Genomic DNA, 21082 nt, shown 5'->3' with positions numbered 1-21082 from the left:
CAGTGGGAGTTAGGTGTCTAAATACCTGCTGGGTTGCAGGCAGAACGCATGGGTCACTGAGTGCAGTCCCTGCTACGTAGGGGTTGATAAATCTATCCGGCTCACGTTGAAAAGAGTTATATTGTTATCCTTCCCCCCCACCCGCTGTTGGGAGACTGCTTCGGAGCCGCCCTCCTCTGGGGGTTAGAAACCTTTTCATCTGCAGCATCAATTTACTCATGGTGAGTTTATCCCCATTTGTTCTTGAGCCAACATTGTTCTTTAGCTTCACTGGGGCCACCTCATGTACGTACAGCGAGCGCTCATCTCCCCGCTCAGCCTCTGCTGGGCTGAACAAGCCGAGTTCCTGTAACCTCCTGGGGTGAACTCCACTCTGCAGTCTCCCCTGATCGTGCTATCAGCCTGGCTCCGCACCTGATCCAGGCTGAATTCATCTTTCAGAATTGGCCAGGGTGGTCCGGGGCCCACCAGGCCCTTGCACAAGGGCATCATTGCTTTGAGCGGGACTGGGGAAGGGGGTGGCAGGGCACTGAGCAGGGAAGGGAGTTAAATGGGGTTGGGATGGGCAGCAGGGCCTGGTCAGGTTAAGGGAATGGGGGTCTAGGGTGGGCTGTTGGGCCCTGGTCAGGAAAGGGTTAAGGTAATGGGGTTGCCTAGGGTGGGCAGCAGGGCCTGGTCAGGTTAAGGTAATGGGGTTGCCTAGCGTGGGGCGGTAAGGCCCTGGTCAGGAAGGGGTTAAGGGAATGGGGGATTCTAGGGTGGGCGGTAGGGCCCTGGTCAGGAAGAGGTTAAGGGAATGGGAGTGCCCAGGTCGGGCGGTAGGGCCCTGGTCGGGAAGGGGTTAAGGGAATGGGGGCGTCTAGGGTGGGCTGCAGGGCCCTGGTCGGGAAGGGGTTAAGGGAATGGGGGGGTCTAGGGGGGGCGGTAGGGCCCTGGTCAGGAAGGGGTTAAGGGAGTGGGGGGGGCTAAGGGGGTTGTAGGGCCCTGGTCAGGAAGAGGTTAAGGAAGTGGGGGTGCCCAGGTCGGGCTGCAGGGCCCTGGTCGGGAAGGGGTTAAGGGGATAGGGAGCGGGTGCACCGAAGGGCCCTGGGCAGGGAAGGGTTAATGGGCGTGTCCCAGGGTTCACGTGGGTCTGAGCGCTCCCCATTGGGCCGCGGGGGATGTTTTTGAACCGCGATTGGCTGCGGGCGGCGGGGGGCGGGGCCGGCGCGGGATTGGCCGGCCCCGCCGCAGGCCGCTGTCAGTGGCACGGAGGGTCCCGGCCGCGCGGGGCGGCCCCGGGCGCGATGCGGCTGCTGCGGGCCCTGCTGGAGAAGGCGGCGCGGGCCGCCGGGGCCCCGTCCTACATCGAGCACTTCAGCAAGTTCTCGCCCTCGCCGCTCTCCATGAAGCAGTTCCTGGACTTCGGTACCTGCCCCCGGGCCCCTCCCCCCGCCTGGGAAAATACCCCGGGGCCCTCCCCTCCCCGCCGGGGAAAATACCCCCGGGGCCCTCCCCTCCCCGCGCCTGGGAAAATACCCCCAGGGCCCCTGCCCCGCCTGGGAAAATACCCCTGGCTCCTCCCCGCCCTCACTGCTCTTCCCCGCCTGGGAAAATACCCCAGCGCCCTCCCCTCCCCGCCGGGGCAGATACCCCGGACCCCACCCCGCCCTCAGTGCCCTCCTCCGCCGAGGCAAATACTCGGGCCCCTCCCCTGCCGGGGCAAACCCCCAGGCCCCTTCCCCTCCCCACACCTCCCCGCCGGGGCAAATACCCACCGGGCCCCTACCCCACCGCCCCTCCCCGCCGGGCCCAATACCCCCTGGGCACCTCCCACTGGAGCAACTGCCCCCTGGTCCTCCCCCCCCTCGGCCCCTGCCCCTAGCAAATGCCTTGGGTCCCTCCCCCACCCAGGCAAATACCCCCTTTGCCTTTTCTGTGGCGGTAAATACCGTCGGGTACATACAGTCTCCATCTCCGAGTAAATAGCCTCCTCCCCAGGCTGGGTAAATACCCTCTGGTTATAGCTATCCCCTTCCCCGTGGGACTCTCCTCCCCCGTGTATACACTCCCCAGGGTCCGTCACTCCTCTGCCCCCTGCTTGGGTGCGTCCCCTCCACCGCCCATCCGGGTCCCTGCCACGTACCCCCCAGGTAAGTACCCCGGGGGCTTGGGAGGGGCAGGGTCTCCCTCCACCCCTGTGAAGCAGTTCCTGGACTGTGGTAGTTACACCCCCCCACACACACACATATTGCCTGGGTTCCTACCCACCTGAGAACAGGGGCTGGAGGGGCGGGCAGGAGGATGACGAACTCTTCCCATTTCCCCACTCCCAAGGAGCAATTCCTGGACTGGAATAAATGCCCCCCCCCGCTCCCTCCCTGGTGAAAAACCCCTGGGGAGGCAGGGGAGGGGATCCATGGGGCAGGTTGGAGGCAGGGCTGCCTTCTCCCTGCTCTGTTGCAGTGTGTCTTGAGCTCAGGACGTTGCCTTTCCCCTCCCCTTGGGGGCACGGGGCTGGGGGGATCAGGGGCTCCCTGCTGTCCATGTTCACTAACAACCCGCTGGGGCAGGGGGGTAGCAGTGGGGCCGGCTTTGCCTATTGGCTTTGTGGAATAGTCCCTGGGTTAATGCCCCCCGGGGACGGAAGGGAGGTCATTGGGGTGGGAGTGGGGAGCAGCTTTCTAGAGCAGTGCAGGGATTTTGGAGTGATCCCCTGCTCCCAGGGCTTAGGGGCAATCTGGCTATGGGGCAGTGGTGCTGTGGGGGGCGGTGATGGGGTTGGGGGGGGGAAGGGGAGGTCTGTAATAGTGGCCTGACAAGGGATCTGAATTCCTGAGGGACTCAGGCGGGGTGGCGTGGGCTTAACACAGCGGCTAAGTGGTTCCCTCTTGTGGCTGGGGGGCCGATTCGCCCCTCTGGCTCAGTGGGTCGGGGCTTGGGCTTCTGGTGCCGAAGAGCACTGGTTCTGGCCCCAGTGGCGATGCAATGTGAGGGAGTCATTACCAAGTCTGGGGTGGGCTAGGAAAGGGCTAGAAGGACTATAGGGCTGAGAGTGTGATATGTGGGGGCGGGGAGCAGCAGCTCCTGTTCTCTGGGGAGTGGAGGACGTAGGGGAGACCAGTGGGTAGGGTGGTGCATTAAATCAGTGCAGGGAGAGTAGAGAGCACTGGACCCCCCCTCCCAGGCCGTAGCAGGAGCTATGGGGGAGGAGAAGACGGCTACTTTGTCCCTGGATTACTGCAAGATTTGCACTCTGCTCTTCTAAGGGACAGCGGGGGAGAGGATGAGAGGCTGGAATACACCCCGTCCCTCTGTCCACCCCCCCCCCACACACCACGTATTCTGCCCTCCCTTCCCGCTCTGGGGAGTCTGACTCTGATACACCCAAACCCTCCAAGGATCCTTCCCACCCCTGCAAAATCCTCTTTGAAAACAACAGGGTGCAGTCTTTCTTTGGGGTTCGGGATATAGCCCCTCCCTCTCCAGACCACTGCAGGCAGCTGCAGTCCCTCCCTGCTGCTTCCCAGCCCACTAGCTAGAGCAGGGGGCTCCTGGGTTCTGTTCCTGGCCCTGCTGCTGACTCCCTTCCCGGCTCTGTGCCTCAGTTTCCCTCTCAGTCGCACGGGGGTAGCGAGACCGAGCCACGTCCCTGGGGAGGCTGGGAAGATGGATTCACTGATGTACATGGAGATCTGTGGTCTGAAGGAGATAAGGGAAAGGCGAAGAGGTTTATTGCCGTAAACTATTTGAGATGCACCACAGCACCCCCTTCTCTTCTGGCTGTCCTTAGACATGTGCTGAAAAGGGGAGGGTGCCTGCTCATAGCGGATCCAGTGTCCTCTGCCGCGTCCTAGAACCAGCTAGCCGTCCTCCGTGTCCATTTCATGTGACTTCTCTTTCCAGAACAAATGGAAACAAACGGTGCTTTCAAAACGCTAGATAAAGCCCCTGCCATACCTGGCTGGCTTGCGCTGCACGGCCCCCTGCTGACATGCATGCCGCTGTGTGGATGCGTGTGCAAACACCCGCGCGTGTGCTTTTCCCTCCCTTCCGCTAGCCACTTGCCTGGCAATAGCCCCTTGCCTGCCGAACAATCTGTGCCGTTGTTTAAATAGAAACTGCCGGGGACGTACGAACGTGCGGTAGCTCAGGTTACATCTGTACGTTGTGTGTGCGTGTGAGTTAAACACACGCACGTACGCACACTACTGCTCTCTCCAGAACTGTTCCCTTGTTTACCAGCCTCCCACATCTTCTCTTCTCCCTGCGGCTACTTTATAGCCCTGCTGTGAGCTTACCCTATTTCTTTTCCCTCCTCCAGACCCTCCTTGAGCACCTTGGCCCGTGTCCCTGTCACCGGGGTGCTTTTGGGTGTGTTTGCTGGTTGGATTCCTTGCAGAACTTGGAGCTGCTGCCAATGAGGCTGTTCGTTTCCTTTCTGCTGGCCAGTGTTGGGAGTTCCCCGGTCATTAAGGCTCCTAGCATCTGTCTGTCCCTCGGTGGCAGGGCAAACCTCTCCTTAGGCAGCCCGCAACCGTGCTGTGCTGTGCTTAGGGACACGTCAGAGCTCAGGAACAGGCAGCGATGCTTCGGGACTGTGTGCGCGCTGAATGCTGCGCCTACCGTGTGTGCCAGGCTCTGGTCCCTGGGGCTGCGAGGACCCAGCGCTGCAATTTCTGTGGTCCCTGGGGACCCCTGTGCTGAATTCTCTATTGCAGGGTTTGATTCCAGAGAGGGAGCCTGAGAAATGGCTCCTGGACCCGGGGAAGGCAGCCAGCATGCAGATTACCCACTCCCAATCTGATGAAAAATAACCGTACAGGACTCTTTGGAGGCCCTGTGATTGGAGTGATGTGTACGGATGGAGGGATCCGAGGCACAGGGAGGTTAGGTGACATGCCTGAGGTCACTCTGTGAATCAGTGGCAGAGGCAGGCAGAGACTCCTGTCTTTTGTTCAAACCACTAGATGACCCTACCTGTGGGTGCAGGCCTTCAAAGCGATGGGGGTATTCTCCCCATTTCCCCAGTTGGGCAGTAATGGGCTGCAGCCTGGGGTTAGCGTGCGACCTGGCCTGCCTTGGGAGTCTCCTAGGCAGTGTCCCCTGCTGGAGCTCGGCAGCTGGATGAGGTGACTGGTGGAGGGAGCAGCATGGAGGGGGTAAGCGGCAGCTGAGCAGGGCTGGTGTGTGATCGGGGGTGAAGTGACGGGGACAGCTTTCTTCCCCCTCCCCATCCTGAGAGCTGTGCTCAAGACCCTGATGGAGGTCAGCCAATTGCAAGGGAATGTGGCTTAGTGGTTAGATTGGCTAAAGCTGTACTCAGTGGGGATCTGAGGTGTAATGTTTATGGATCAGCATGAGATCTTCTGATGCAGGGGGCTGTGGTGGGGGAAGGGGCCGGAGGAACCAGGTAAATGCTCTGGGTGAGCACCTGATCCCTGGGACTCCAACGGGTGGTCTGATGTACCCTCCTGAGCTGATATTGGGGGCAGGACAGGTGGGTGATAGGTGCCTACTTCCTCCTCATCAGGTTGGGGGTCACTGAGATCCTGCTCTTCTAATGGTGGAGCTTCTATCTCTAGGGTCCAGCAATGCCTGCGAGAAAACCTCCTTCGCCTTCCTCCGCCAGGAGCTGCCCGTCCGGCTGGCCAACATCATGAAGGAGATCAACCTGCTGCCAGACCGGGTCATCAGCACGCCCTCGGTGCAGCTGGTGCAAAGCTGGTGAGTAGGATGAACTGCCAGTCAAGAGGCTGGGGGTGGGCGGCATTGCTAATGTGTGTGTATGTGGGGGGCACGGCACGGCTAGCCTGGGCGGGAGCATGGCACTGCTAGCCTGTGTGTGTAGGGAGGCACTGCCCGCCTGTCCATATCCCACCTCACCCACCAACTCTCCTTCTCAGCAAGCCCCTTGCTCACCTGGTCTGGGTTTACATGTAACAGATGCAGGAGGAGAATGAGGATGGCAGCTCAAAGGCCCTGCCAGGCGAGGGGCTCTGGAATGGACATACTGAGTGTGTGAAGTGGCACGAGGGGGAGTCAAATTGCAGTGGTAACTGGGGAGGGCTGGGGGCTGAGACAGATCATACCCAAGAGATCACATCTAGACTAGTCTGCACTTGAGATGCTACCGTGGCACAGCTTGCCACTGTCGCGCTTCGGTGTAGGGACTACCTGCGCCAACGGGAGGCTCTCCCATCTGCGTAGGTGCTCCGTGTCCCGACAGGCGGTAGCTAAGCTGATGGAAGAATTCTCCCATCGCCCTAGCGCTGTCTACACTGGGGCTTAGGTCGGCTTAACTACGCCGGCCAGGGGTGGGGCTTTTTCACAACCCTGAGGGATGTAGTTAAGCTGACTCAATTTTCTAGTGTAGACCAAGCCTAGTGTGTGTACACTCGTTTGCCACTGCATTGTGACCTCTAGTGTAGACAGGGCTTAACCCCTCTAAAGAACAGCTTGCTGGCAACTCATGCTGAGAAACGTGTCTCCCCAGCTCGTTAAATCGCTCCAGGACAATGGAACCTCTAAGCAGGATCAGCCCAATACGTAACAGTTGGGGTTTTTCACTTAACGCTTCGCCCGGCCCTGGGCTTAACCCGTTTGGGTTTAGCGGAGGAGCAGGGAGATTTCCAAACCGCCCTTGGCTTTCTAGGAACGGGGGGAAGTGCATGTTCCCTGTTACTCCAGCCGTTGTGGCGCCCCCGCCAGGTCACGCTGGGTACTGCAGGTTTTGGGACAGCTGCTGTATTTAACCCTTGAAAGCCTGCCGGCCTGCAGCCCATGGTTGGATTTCTTCTTCCCCCTTGTACCGGTTTGTTGTCATTTCAAAAGCACTAGCTGCTCTGGTCAGGTTCTTATAGGTTTGCGTCTCTCTAGGCCAACAGGAGGGAGAAGAAATGGGAAATGTCCCTTTAAGATCCCCCCAGTACCGGGCCCCTGACTACCAGACAGCAGCAGCCTGAACTTTGTCCTACATTGGGGCTTCGGGGATCACGTGACAACTTGTTTGTGCAGCCAGCAATTTCCTCTTTCTCCCTCCATGTTCTTGGTTTCTGCCGCATCCGGCAGGGCCAGAGGCTGCCCAGACCAGCTGAATCCCACTCCCCGGGGAGCTGAGTTAATAGTAACCTGGGCTGAGTTAATAGTAACCTGGCCCTTGCCTGCAGCTCGGCTGCTCCCTGGAATTTGCCCTCCTGGAAGGTGCATTCCTGCATCAGTGATCCCAAGGGGCTGCCTTTTGCTTTTGCTGCCTGCTCTAATGGCGGGGGGGTGGGGGAGGTGGCTTTTAACCCTGTGCTGCTCTTTGACCCCTTTATTATTAATCTGCAAGGTCTGAGCACCCCAGAGGTTCGAGGGGCTGTGAAGTAAGGGGTGGCTGGTTAAGCTGCCACCCGTGATTGTCACCTGTGGGTTGGTGTGTCTTCAGCCCTCCCCTCTGTTCCTGCCTCCCCCACCCCATGTCTGTTTAAGCGGCCCCTCCTCAGAGGGGCCAGGGAGGTCCCCTGGTTGCACCCCTCTCCAGCATGGAGCTCTGGTCTTTCACGTCTGCTGAGGTGGCTTGACCGGGAGACCCACGGGAGCCCCCATCGCAGCGCCTCTTAGAGCGCTCAGTGGGGTTTGCTGTCGAGCAGCTTCTCCTGCCCCCCCCCCCCCGAGCCTCCGAACGCCAATGCCCTTGCAGCCCACCTGCTATTCCAGCCGGCTCCCCACGTATGTCCATGCACCTCAGTCCTTCCTTGCATCCCCCCCGCTAGTCCAGCCCTAACCTCCCCACACCCAGTTCTGCCAACATGCTTGAGTGCTCCAGTGATATCCAGACTGCTCCAGTACCCTGACCTTCCCACATCCCTTCCGTTCCAGACCAGCCAGGGCCCTGCTGCTACTCCACTCCTTGTTCTCTGGCGTAAGACCCGCACCATGCTGTGCTGCATGGTAGCTCTGGTAATGGGGCCCAAACGAACACTCTCCTTCCACCCCTCATCCCCTTGGGACTGGTGGCGGGATCTGCCCCGTCACCTCTAGCAGTGAACCGCTCCTGCACCCATCCTCCTGCACCCTTGGGATCTCGTGAGCAAAACTTCCTGATTTTACAGGACCGGTGCCTTAGCAGCTGCTTCCCTGTAACCTAAATCCCCAAGCAGATATAACACAGCCCTGGGAAACCATTCCACCCTCACGCTTACAACCAGCCTGCTTAGGAGTTCGCAGCTGTCATGGTGCCCTCTGGAAGGAGCTGTGTGTCCAGAGGGAAGCTGTGACCCAGGGGAGAGGACGGGCTGCTACCGTGCTGACTGGCTGCTTGCTCGGGGCTCGACTGGCAGACATCCCTGATAAGCTGAGGCCGCCGAGGGCAAGGTGCACTGCATGTCCCAAAGCCTCTGGCAAGGTGCAGGCCCGGGAAGTCACTGGCCCCCAGCTGCTGCTGCTCTGTGCTCCTCCTTCACCGGTTGTACTTCCTATCATGCAAGGCTCTAGGCTAGGCCGTCTCTCGTCCCTCTGTGGGAGGAGGGCTGGGTGACCGTGCTCTAGGGAGTGGTAGGGGTGGGTGAGCAAGCAGCTCTGCCTAGGCTGGGCTCCCAGAGATGGACCTTGGGAATCTGCAGTAGCGGGCGGGGAATGCCCTTGATTCAGTCAGCCCAAGCTGCAATGGCTGCAGGTTAAGATCCTGGTAGGTGAAGCTAAGCAGGGTTGGTTTGGGTTGGTGTTTGGATGGGAGACTTTTGCAGGAAGCCCAAGTGCTGCTGGAAGCTGTGGTGGTGGCTCTGTAGGAGGCAGCCTTCCCTGTAATTCAGCACTAAAGCACTGGCTGCTGCATTGCTGGGGGTGTCAAGCAGCGATCCTGCCTGTTAGAGATCCCCGAGCATTCTCCACTTCCAGCCCTAAACTCTTCTGGGTGGGTGTGTGCGCTGCTGCTGTGTCCCGCTCCAGAGCTGGCTGCATTTCAGCAGTGGCTGAAGCAATTCCTGTTTGTAAAGTGCTGTGCCTAGACTCTGTGGATCTTCCTCCCCCATGGAGCTGGGTAGTGGGGCATTGCTGTCACACACAGTTTCTCTGGGGTGCCTGCCAGTTGAGGGATGGGGATCGGGGCCACTCTGCATTGATCTGTGCTCCCAACCTGTGGCTGTGGAATATAAATGGAGCCTGCATCGCTTTTCCTCCCCACTCCCCCACAGGTATGTTCAGAGCCTGCTGGACATCATGGAGTTCCTGGACAAAGACCCCGAGGACCAAGGCACCCTGGGACAGTAAGTTGGGTGTGGGCTGACTGGGTTTGTAGACTAAGCCCTGGAGGGACCCTTCAGTCATCTCGTCTGACCTCCTGTGTCCACAAGCCAAAGGCTTTTCCCCAGACCCTGGATTGAAGCGTATCTTTCAGATAGCTAATCTCCGCTTGGCGACTCCCAGCGACTGGGAGTCCACCACTCTGGTGAGCTGCTCCCGTGTTGAATTACCCTCCTGGCTAGCAAACTGCAGCATATTTCAAGGCTGAATTGGTTCTAGCCATTGGATCTTGTTATCCCTGTGTCAGCAAGACCAACGCCCCATCCCCACCTAGCCAATACCTTTCCCGTGCGCAGGTGTCTATACACCATGATCCAAGTCTCCTCTTCACCTGTTCTTCCATAAACTGAGTGAGGCCTGGTCTACACGGGGGGGAATCGAGCTAAGACACGCAACTTCAGCTACGAGAATAGCGTAGTTGAAGTCGACGTATCTTAGATTGACTTAGAATCACTCACTTCGCGTCCTCGCGGCGCGGGATCGACGGCCGCCGCTCCCCCGTCGACTTTGCTTCCACCCCTCGCTGAGCTGGAGTTCAGCCGTTGACGGGAGAGCGATCGGGGATCGATTTATCGCGTCTACACTACACGTGATAAATAGATCCCCGATAGATCGCTCGCTACCCGCCGATTTGGTAGACATACCCTAAGTGGAGCTCCTTAAGCCTCTCGCTACCAGTCTTACTTGTGTGGCCTTCCTTTGAATTCTCTCCCATCCATCCACATCCTCCTATAAGCAGGGAGACCAGAAATGGACACAGTATTCTAGTAGCCGTCTTACCAATGCTGTGCACTTGTCTGTTTCTGCTTGAATTCCCTCTTTGTACACATCCCAGCATCACATTAGGCCCCTTAGCAACAGCATGACCCCGAAGTCCTCCTGTGAGTTCTTGCTTCCCAAGACCTAGTCTCCCCTCCTTTAGGTGTAATCTGCTTTCTTTCAGCCCAGAGGAGTAAACGTCCATTTGAGTGGATTAATTTGTGACCATTTGACCAGGCGACTACCTGCCCTCCTCATTATCTGTTACCCCGCACTGTTTTGTGTCATCTTGCAAACCTAACCAGCAAAAATTGTATACGACTTTTAGCGATCAGCTAGAAGATATCAAATAGCAGCAGACCGAGAACCAGTCCCTGGGGGACCCTGTGAGAAACAGCCCCACTCAGTGATATCTCCCCAGTAACAGCAACGCTGTCATTGAGCCGGTTGTTAATCCATCTAATGAGCGCTTTGGTAATGCCCTAAAATACAGGGTTTTTTAAATCAGAATGTCATCTGGCACTAAATCGAGGGCCTTGGAGTAATCTAATGCACAGTCACCTTCATCAGCCAGCCCTGTAATCTTGGCAAAAAAATAGATAACAGGTTCGTTTGATAAGACCGAGCTTCCATTAAGCCCTGCTGACTGGCTTTGGTTGTATTGTTTGTCTCTATTTCTTTGCTAGAACAGTTAATCGGAGACTCTGTTATTTGCCTGGGAGTCACACCAGCCTAACGGATCTATAGTTCGCTGGGTCTTCCCTTTGCCCCTTTTTAAATATTGGGACGGCAGTGGCAGGCCTCCAATTTGGAATTTCTCTTGTTTTCCCAGATCGGTTAAAAATTAACGCCAGTGATTCAGCTGGTTCCTTTAAGGCCCTTGGATGTAAGTTATCTGGGCCCTCACATTCTTCCTTTTTCCAAATGGTACATTTTTCTATTCCAGTGCGATGGGTACGTCCTCCTGCTTCATTCCAGGTACACAGCAGGAATCCCTATTAAACATTTTTGCCTTTTCTGTGTTGCTATTTGTGATGTTTACCATCTGCATCTAGCAATGAACCGATACCTGAGCAAGGGTTCCTTTTGTATGGCCGCACTGAACCAGACAGTCATGCTTTCCTGCTTCCCCAGCCTCGGCTCCCAGATCCTGGCAGGGACCTCCACTTGGGCTGGGGTTGGTCTTGAGTGTCACTGAAATGTTATCACAGATCCCAGCTCCCTCCCACCCCCCCAATCCAGAGCTGAAATTCCAGCTCTGGCATTTCAGCCATCTCTAATGTTACATGCGTCCTGGAGATCCATCTCAGCTGTGCGGTGGAATCTGCTCCGGGATTTCCCAGGCAGCTGCGCACTGTTGAAAGCCCGCATTAGGGTTAGAATGGGGGATAGCTCCTTCAGCCATAGGGGAACCTGGACTGGATTGCTGTGCCTTCTTGGAATGGACTGGGGGTCTTGCTGTCCCCTGCCTCCTTGCTGTAGCCCTCTGGTTCCAGGTTCTGGGAAGCTGGCGCTATCCTCGCCTCGCTCTATGATGAGCTGCTCCCATCTCACATGGACTAACCCCCCCTGCTTTCCCTTCCTGCTCTTCCCAGGTTCACGGATGCCCTGATCACCATCCGTAACCGGCACAACGACGTGGTGCCGACCATGGCGCAGGGGGTGATCGAGTACAAGGAGGCCTACGGGGACGACCCCGTGTCCAACCAGAACATCCAGTACTTCCTGGACCGCTTCTACCTGAGCCGCATCTCCATCCGCATGCTGATCAACCAGCACAGTGAGTGGCAACCGCCCAGCCAAGCCTGCTGTCTCCCATGGAGGGGAAAGGCGAGAGGAAGGGATCGAGCGGGGGGCGGGCTGCAGAGGAGAGGTGGAATGAGGCAGGGATCAGATGCTGCGGTGATGGGCAGAGTATTGAAAATGTACATCCAGTGTCTCTCAACCTTCCCAGACGACTGGACCCCTTTCAGGCGTCTGATTTGTCTTGCATACCCCAAGTTTCACCTCCCTTAAAAACTACTGGCTTACAAAATCAGACCTAAAAACACAAGAGTGTTGCTGGAGACTATTACTGACAAATTGCCGACTTTCTCCTTTTTACCCTATAATTATAAAATAAATCCACTGGAATATTAATAGTGTCCTTACATCTAGAGCAGTATAAACAGGGCACTGTGTGAATGAAATTGTAGTTGGTACTGACTTCGCTAGTGCTTTTTACGTAGCCTGTTGTAAAACTAAGCAAATACCTAGATGAGTTGATGTACCCCCGGAAGACCTCTGGGCTCGACTAGAGGGAATCAGGGACTAGACTCTATAAGCAGGGAGATTCCAGTAGGGGACTGGGGCTGAGGGGTGAATTTGTGGGTGGCTGGGGAGTACTGGGACAGAGTCACTGGGTAGGAGAGATGGAAACTGACACGCATGCTCTTGATCCTTCTGGGTTCCCCGTTGGACTCGTATGTTTCAGTCTGTGCTGAGGCCTTTCCTCCTTCCCCTCCCTCTCTTTCCGTGCAGGCCTGCTCTTTGACGGCAGCACCAACCCGGCTCACCCCAAGCACATTGGCAGCATCGACCCCCACTGTGACGTGTCCGAGGTTGTGAGAGGTCTGTGCCCCGTAATGGCGGAGAAGCAGCATCCCCGCAAAAGGGTGGTGGGCCCTGCGTGGTGGAGCGCAGCAGGCTAAAGGGTTGTACTGGGGTCTCGGTGGGGACACCGGCTGGCTCGGGAGATCAAGGGGAACCGGTTCTGATCCGTGCCAGGCCAGCGGGGGCTGAAGGCTGTTTGTTTGGAAGCCTCTCGGTGTGACGAGTTTGGTGGATCTCAGCCTAGGTGCCGGTGGACAAGCATTCACGTGCCAAACGTCAGACTGCCCCTGGGGGTACCCCAGAGATGCCAAGCACTGGTGGGCCACAGTGACTGAACTCCCCTTGTCCCTAAAAGGGGGTCCCTGTCGGGCACAGGGCAGCCTGGGGGAAGTTCACCCGGCTGATACCCAGCTTGTCCTTGTTGTGGGAGCAAATATCCCGCTCCAGCGCAGTCCATGCTGAAATTCCTTGTCTCCCGTCCCCTCGCTAAGTCCTGAGCCTGTCCCAAGGGGAAGCAGGCGCTGAGCTCTCCTCTCTTGGGTAGAATCTGTGCCGATCCCACCTCTTCCTGTTCTCCAGATGCCTACAACATGGCCAAGCTGCTGTGTGACCAGTATTACATGACCTCGCCCGATCTGGAGATCCAGGAGGTCAGCGGTGAGTCTAGAGGGACCCGCAGCCCCTGGGGACAGGGGTGGGCGGGGATGCTCGTGGGGTGGCACTTGAGCCTGGTGGGAAGGTGAGTTGCTTGTGGGGTGCAGGGGTTGGTAGGGAGCAGCTGAGGACGAGGAGCTTTCTAAGGAAGCTGTCACAAAGTGGCTGGTCGTTTACGGGGAGCAGGGCCCAGCCTGGCCTGTGACTGATCAGCGACCGCCCTGTTGAGACTGCTGAAATGGCGCCGTTGAAGATGGGAGCTGCAGGAAGCAAGGTGGCCCCCGTGGTTGGCCGTATAGCAGGGGGAGAGACGCAGAGGAAAGGCCTCTGGGCTGCTGCTGCCTGCTTTGCACAGCGGGTAGCTTTGCATGTGTTACTCTGAGAGTTCGGTATCTGAAGAACGAAACTGCGCCCTGACAGACGGGCCTGAGCCGCCCTTGGGCGTCAGTCCTTCCTGGGCTGGGGGAGTCAGGCCAGCAGCTTACAGGAGCATTTCCCTTACAACCGCTGTGTTCTTTCCCTTGTAGCCAACAATTCCAAGCAGCCGATCCGCATTGTCTATGTCCCGTCTCACCTCTACCACATGCTCTTTGAGCTCTTCAAGGTAAGGCTCCTGTCTCTATGGTCCTTCGCCTGTAGCACTCCTTGCTCTGCAAGGAGCTGACCAAGCTGGAGAGAACCATGGTAGAACTTGGCTGCCTGACCCACCGATGGTTCCTTATAGTAGGCACCGGAGTTTTGAGCGCCCGCCTCTGGCGGTGGGTGAGGTGGAGGCCAGGGAGTACATGTACGAGGAGAGTAAGTTAAGAGATGGGTAAAAGAAAATACGTTTTCAACCACCATGTTAACCCATGGAACTCATTTCTGCAGGATTTTTGCCTAGGGAACTAGCTTTAGTAAACATTTTAAAGAAGGAATCGACTCATGGTAAATCCAGGACCACCAGGTCTCTTCTTCAGGGCATCTGCAGATGACCGGCTCGGGGTCAGGAAGGAACTTCCTACCTTTACAAATGCTGCACAAATAGGTGCCTTGTGGGAGTCTTTATACCTTCTTCAAGCATCAGGGCAGGCGGGGGCCAGGCTAGAGAGGCTGACAGTCTGTCATTACAAAATCCCTGATGACCCGCTTCTTGTCTTTGTTCCCTCGTAGAACGCCATGCGAGCCACCGTGGAGAGTCACGAGTCCAGCCTCCGACTCCCAACCATCAGGGTGATGGTAGCGCTGGGTAAAGAAGATCTTTCTATCAAGGTAGGTGGCCTGGCTGAGGGTCCGAGGGATAGAAAGGGACCCTCAGCATCCGGCTAATACCCAGGGAGCTCACGTTTGTCCTGGGATTACTCTGCAGTGCGGCAGGTTGCCTGAGGGCACGTGGGCTAGTGGATAATAGAGGATTGGGCAAGAGGACCCTCCTGAGTTCTGTCTGACTCGCTGTCCCCCTGGGCCCGAGACTTCGGGGAGCATGTGTGTGGGGGGGATATTTAGCCCCCCCCCAAATGCTGGTAGCTTCCCTTCTCCAGCGCAGCTCATCTCTGCGGCTTCTGGGATGCCCGTAGCCAGCCCTTGTTTGGGATCCTCCAGCTTGAACGCTGAGGCTGTTTTCCCTGCTCCCCCAGCCGCACAGGGGCGTTTTCTCCAGTAAGGAGGGCTGGCCAGAGCGCCCTGTCAGGGCCTATTGATGCTGCTTCTATATCAGGCGCTGCTGGGATTTCTCCCTGAGGGCGTGGGGGTGGGGCTGGCTAACGCGCCGCTGCTCTGGGCACGTGGGGGGTCGCCAGGGGCTGCTGACGCAATGTCCCGTCGCGCAGATGAGCGACCGAGGTGGCGGGGTTCCGCTGCGGAAGATCGAGCGGCTCTTCAGCTACATGTATTCCACCGCGCCCACCCCCCAGCTCGGCTCGGGCGGGACGCCCCTGGTACGTATCGGATCACGTCGGGCCCCCCCGGGTGTCCCTGCAGGTGATTTTGTGGGGGCGGGGGGGTGAGTGGATGGAATTCCCTCCCAGGTAACCACCCTCCACTTCCAGAGCCGTGTGCAGGGGATTCCAGTAAGCAGCCTTCACCTACACTGATCTGCTTGGATGGCGCGGTGGTGATGGCAGAGGGCCTTCGTCTGGCAGCCAGGCCACCTGGGAGTGGGAGGAGGGGGTTCCTGATGTCTGGGTGGGGTGATGCTGGGGGAACTCGGGTCTGCTGGTCGGGCAGTTCGCAGAGACCTCTGCAACCATAACCTCCTGTTGTCTTCTCCCCGCCCCACCAGGCTGGCTTCGGTTACGGCCTGCCCATTTCCAGACTCTATGCCAAGTATTTCCAAGGGGACCTTCAGCTCTTCTCCATGGAAGGTTTTGGGACAGACGCAGTCATCTACCTGAAGGTGCGTAAATCACCCCCCACGTCTCTCCTTCTCCAACCCGCTGGGTCAGGCAGCCGCTCCCCGGAGGCCTCCCAGTCCTGTCAGTGGCAGGCACCTTATGTGGAGGGGAGGAGCTAGAAGGAAGGATGTCCCAGTGGTTAGGGGGCCTGCCTAGGATGTCGGGGGCCTGCGTTCACATTCCCGCTCTCCTGCAAACTCCTTGCGTGACCTTGAGCAAGTCCCTTATTAGGGCTTGTCTACACAGGAAACTCTTACCGCTTGTGCCAGTAGAACTATACCGGTATAATTCCCCGTATGGACGCTCTTACACTGGAATAAGTGTGTCCCCATGGGGCGTTATACCAGTATAACTACATTGGTTTAAATTCAGACCGTGGCTTATTCCAGTAGAACTTTCCCGTGTAGCCAAGCCCTTAATTTCTCTGCGTCTCAGTTCATTGCCGTCTGTAACGCGGGGCCGGCAGCACCGCCCGACCTCGTGTGTGGGCTGTGAAGATGAACGAAAGATCGCGAGGCGTGCGGATGCTACCGCAGCGGGGACCAGAGATGAGTGCTAACGCTGGAAGGGTTTGCTGGTGGTCCCCAGCCCCTGGCTTTTCCTCTCCCTTTGTAACAGGGGAGAAAATGATCCCTGCCCCATGTCAGTGTCAGTGGGTGGAGTCTCCAGATCTTACAGCCTTGTCCCCATTGATGCTGTCCCTCCTTGGTGAAGCTTACCTGGGTCAGTTTCACTCTGTTCCTAGCCACTTCACTCCACCCCCAAAGGCTCAACCTGGCTCTCAGCCCAAGCGTGTCTCCATTCAGGATCGATACCCGAATAAGATCAGCGACATAGCCAGGGTGACTCCGGTAGCCACCGGAGCAGGAGCTTGGGTCTGAGTCGGCCCTGCCCATGGCTATGGGAGCGGGTTCTCGGGATGTCATTTACATGCTGGGTCATGCTGAGAGGTGGTGTGTAACTGACAGACTCCTCCTTAGACTCCCTTGTACTCCAGAGCTAGGAGGCTCAGGCCTTGCCTGCATCAGGGATTTTTTGCTCTTAGTGAGTAGCTGTTTTAAGTCACACTATTATTAAATCATTTAAATCTCAATATTTAAATATTAATAATCATATTAAAATAAATCAGGTTTCAATCGGGTGGAGGCTTTGTAAAAGCTAATTTGAAAACGTGCTATTGCAACTGTGAATTTTAATTTTTTTTTATCACAAACTAAATTTTAAACACTATTGATTTCCTCCGGTGCCACTACAATTTTACATGAATTTTACAAAACGGCTATAAGCCAAAAAAATTTGAAAATGTAAGACCCTGATCCTGCGAACGCTTAAGCAAATACGTCACTTTACTCACATGCCTAATCTCATTGACTTCAGTGGGATTACAGTCAAGCACATGCCTAGGCATTTGCAGCATCCGGGTTAATATTGTATCTTTATTAAACTTTTATTTTATTGGCATCAAATTTTTGAGCGAGACGAGGTGGGTGAGGTAGTATCTTGTATTGGACCAGCTTTTGTCGATGGAAGGTAAGGGCTTTAGAGGTGCACAGAGCTCTTCTTCTCGCCTGGGGAAGGAGATCAGAGAGTCTGAGCTAAATACAAGTTGGGACAGATTGTTAAACGTAAGGGGTTACCCATGTTGTAGAGGCCACTTCGTCAGTTGAGGGTTAGGCTATTATGTGTAAGGGCGTTGAAGTGGGCAGTTAAGGCTTGGAAGGCTCTTGTCAGTTTCACAGGTGAAACTGACTGAAGCCTTCTCTGAGGTCAGCTGGGAAAATTCCCTTTCAGGTGTCCCAAAATGGAATCTGTCTTTAAATCCTTCCCTGTGAAAAATGTTACGGACTTGACATTTCATCCAATGCGCGATGAACTTTTTTCAGACATGTGAAAATGTCCGTGGGAAAGGGATTCCCTTTCTCAGCCAGCTCCAGTTAAAAGCCCCTGGGGAAACCAATGCAAGATCTGACCTGCAGAGACTGCTTCCCCCCTGTCTGCTCTTCTCTGAATGCAAATTCCAGCACACATGCAAATTCCAGCACACACACTTCGTGGCCAGGAAATGGAAGTGAAGAATCATAGGGTTTCATTAGCAGAGTCTTTGATATCAAACTCCTGTATTGAGAAGGGAGCGTACTGGTCAGAGCAGGGGCCTGGGAGCCAGGACTCCTGGGTTCCTTGGATGGAAGGCTTCAGAAGAGGGCTGAACATTGCTGATGCCTTGTGTCCGGAAGGATTCCAAAGCACTTTACAGGCTAACACGTGGCATGAAATCTGCCTTGAGTAGGGACCAGGAGGGAAACAGCAGAGGTTGGTCTTGAACTGTTGTCCAGATTCTACCAGACGTCTCCTAGGGATTCTTCCTTTTGGCTGGCTGTGTCATTGGGAGGATGCTTGGAGGACATGGGGGTTTGGGGGCAGGATTCACTGCAGAGAGAGCACGTCTCCTGTCCACTGACGTGCAGTTACCTGGCTGCCTTGCGTCCCACAGGCCTTGTCGACAGAGTCCGTGGAGAGGCTGCCCGTGTATAACAAGTCGGCCTGGCGCCACTACCAGACCATCCAGGAGGCAGACGACTGGTGCGTGCCCAGTACGGAACCAAAGAACACCTCCACCTACCGGGTGACCTAGGCCCCCGGGGGTGGCTGGTGGCGCTTGGAGACGGAGATACCAGCGGGCTTGGGGCGGGAGAATCTATCCACATCACAAAAACTGCATCAGGAGAACTCGAGCGCTGGACCCTTCCTATTGGACCAGTCTGGCTAACGCTCCGCCCAGGAGCGTGAATGATTTTCTTTTTATGGTATGTAGCGTGCAGTAGCCCATGTCCACCACTGCCCCCCATCCTCACCCTAGAGAGAGCCGGGCAGGCTCCGGGCATTCCCCATCGCTGGGGGGTTTTACCCATAATCCTTTTATTCGCCGTAGATCTGTTCTTTGCCTCCGCTCCCCGCTGGGAGGGGGAGGACAGGAGTCAGGCTGTGGAGACGCTTTTTATGGTTACGGGAGAAACCAGACCTCGGGCCGAAGAGTTTCAAATGTGGGGAGAGAGGAGGGGGCAGGTGGGGAAGCCTTGTAGGTTTAGGTGTGGGGTGGAGGGGGGCCCTGCAGAGAGAGCCAGGAGGGCCATGGGCTCCGACTTGGTCTGTTAGGCCGGAGGAGTTGGGAGTCAGGGCTGGAGCACCAGTGGGGAGTGGGGGGGGGGTCCAGCTTGAGCACCAGAACAGCCAGTGGGTCCCTAGTGCCAGCCCCCAGGTGTGGGGAAAGTCAGGTGTGTTGTGAGTGGCTCTGGGAGCGAGGGGGCCTCCGTGCTCAGGGGCGCGTGGCCCAGAGGGCTGCCGGGAGGTGCCAGGGTTGCTCTTTTCTCAGCTGGGACAGTGGAAGTGCATCAAAGGGAAAGGGAGGGGGCTGCCCTCAGCCCTACCCTGCTGGGGTGGGGGGGCAGGCATTAGAACAGCCACCGGGGGCAAGAACAGCTCCCCTTGTTGCCTGGGGGAGGAGATCGCCGTGGGGTCCCCCTGGATTCCCAGATGGGCTGCAGCAGCCATCTCTCTCTCTCTCGGCTGTGCTTATACACGAGGCATTACGGTGCCTCTTCCCAGCTCAGCGCAGCTGTGCGGGTCCGTCAGCACTGGGGTCCCCTTCCCCCCCACCCGCTGTATGGCGCTGGCTGGAAGACGGGGCGGTCTGAGGCGAGCTGCATGAGTTTGCTCTGCAAGGCCAAGACAGGTGCTGCTCTGGTGAGGGTCTGAGGGATTGTTACTTCTTCAGTGTTGTCTGAGGCCTGGGCTCTGGGGGAGCCCTGTTCTCCCTGCCCCCCTCTCCCACCTTCCTGACCCTTTAGCTGTCTCTGTCCTTGCTGGGGAGTTTCCCTCGGCACCGGCTGCTCCCTGTGTCTTCACCCCACTGCCCTGCACGCCCCACGTGTGACTGATTTCCATGGCATGGTTTTATGTACTCTGGAAAGGATCTGCACAGATGGATTTTATGCTGTGGGTGGAACCCTGTTTCGGCCCAAGACACGGTGGGTTAAGTCGTGGCGTTCATCCCATTGTTGATCCGTAAAGATGACATTGACCAAAACCGGCCTGGCGTTGGTGGTGTTCTCTTTGCACTTTGCGGGGTCCCAGCGTGCAGAAAACAACCTCCCCCTCCCCTGGCAGTGGATTTCGCACCCTGCCTTCTGCATGGGCCCAAACCACTTAGTCAGTGCAGTTTTAAAACTGGATCCAATCACCTCTACAGTCAATTAACCTTTCAAACATCAGTAAGGTAAGTCTTTCATACTGGATGGAGCACTGAGCTGGGCAGCAGGAGCCCTGGGTTCTGTTCGCAGCACTGCCCCTGCCCTGCTGGCTGAACTTGGGCAAATCATATCGCTGCCCCGTGCCTCAATTTCCCCTCCCACCTTCTCTGTGTCTATTTAGAGTGTAAGCTCTTCAGAGCAGGGTCTGGCTTACTGTGTCCATGCAGCTCCCAGCCCAGTGGGACCTCAACGCTGCTGTAGGAAAACGGATTCATAGATTTATAGATTCTAGGACGGGGAGGGACCTCGAGATTCATAGTAATACTACCACCACTCTTGGGTCCTCAGCTCGGCCACTGACTTGCTGTGTGACCATTGGTAAGTCGCTGCTTCAGTTTACCATCAGTATGATAACACTTGGCTTCCCATAAAGCTCTGAGATCCCCTGGCCAAAGAGACCCTTTTCCTAGCAAGCATGGAACGATATTCCCCAGGGGGCACTGGGCATCGCTGGCAGAGCTGGGCATGGAACCCAGGAGTCCTGCTTCCCAGCGTGGCACGGTGCAGGCTGTGGCCGTGTGCTGCTCTCTGCAGAGCACTGACCTGCTGGTCAGGTTTCCCTGTCCCTGGCCATGGGCTCCTTGGCAGGGAGCTGTCTGGCTCTGCAGGACGCTCCATGGCCCTGTTTATCCTGCCGGGGCAGGGTCCCGCACCGCCACCTCTGCGTCTGGCAACACCCGGCTGAGCCCAACCAGCCGGGTGGGGGGGAACAGAGCCCAGGCCCGGCTCCAGAGCAGCAGAGAGCGCCTCACGCTCGCGTTCCCTCGCCCAGCTGCTGTGTTGACGTAAAGCTCCGAGGCGCTGACTCTGCATTTCAAACCCTGGAAACCACCTCCCCTGTGCCCTTGAGAGGACTCCTGCCCAGCTGGGACAGCATGTACTCTGTGAGCGGGGGGGAGGGCTGGCAGGCTCTGCTCTGCGTCTGCAAACCTAGTGACGCCTGCTCTGCATCCGCTCCCCAGCAGCCTCCCTGGACCCAGCTTCCTTGGGGAGAAGGGCTCTCCCCACCCACCCCACCTGCCTGCTCCACAGAGCAGTGTGTCTGGCCCCCGGCCGTGCCCTGGCCCCAGGCCGCCTGCTGCCTTTTCCGACTCCAAACCTGAGGCCACAGGCTCCCTGGTCAGGTTTCACCCA

The 21082-nt window shown here is 57.0% G+C and overlaps 1 protein-coding gene across 1 annotated transcript; it reads left to right on the top strand.

The window, feature by feature from the left end:
• Positions 1-1240: 1240 nt before the first annotated feature.
• On the top strand, positions 1241-19823 carry PDK2 (pyruvate dehydrogenase kinase 2). Its single transcript, XM_039516917.1, has 11 exons — positions 1241-1407; positions 5565-5706; positions 9156-9227; positions 11619-11803; positions 12544-12633; positions 13195-13272; positions 13797-13873; positions 14422-14520; positions 15078-15185; positions 15530-15643; positions 18133-19823. The coding sequence occupies exons 1-11, from the start codon at positions 1287-1289 to the stop codon at positions 18271-18273; spliced, it is 1227 nt and encodes a 408-aa protein (XP_039372851.1). The 5' UTR covers positions 1241-1286; the 3' UTR covers positions 18274-19823.
• The last annotated feature ends 1259 nt before the right edge of the window (positions 19824-21082 follow it).

The sequence above is a fragment of the Mauremys reevesii genome, linkage group 27, assembly GCF_016161935.1.
Source record: "Mauremys reevesii isolate NIE-2019 linkage group 27, ASM1616193v1, whole genome shotgun sequence".
Classification (NCBI taxonomy): domain Eukaryota; kingdom Metazoa; phylum Chordata; order Testudines; family Geoemydidae; genus Mauremys; species Mauremys reevesii.
Note: the sequence above shows the minus strand (reverse complement) of the source record. Positions and strands in the feature narration are given on the sequence as shown.

Bases quoted from the DNA above. Each gene is read 5' to 3' on its own strand.
- PDK2 (XM_039516917.1), top strand. From the start codon at position 1,287: ATGCGGCTGCTGCGGGCCCTGCTGGAGAAGGCGGCGCGGGCCGCCGGG. The intron at 15,186-15,529 runs GTACGTATCGGA...CCGCCCCACCAG, and splicing joins GCTCGGGCGGGACGCCCCTG to GCTGGCTTCGGTTACGGCCT. The intron at 15,644-18,132 runs GTGCGTAAATCA...TGCGTCCCACAG, and splicing joins ACGCAGTCATCTACCTGAAG to GCCTTGTCGACAGAGTCCGT.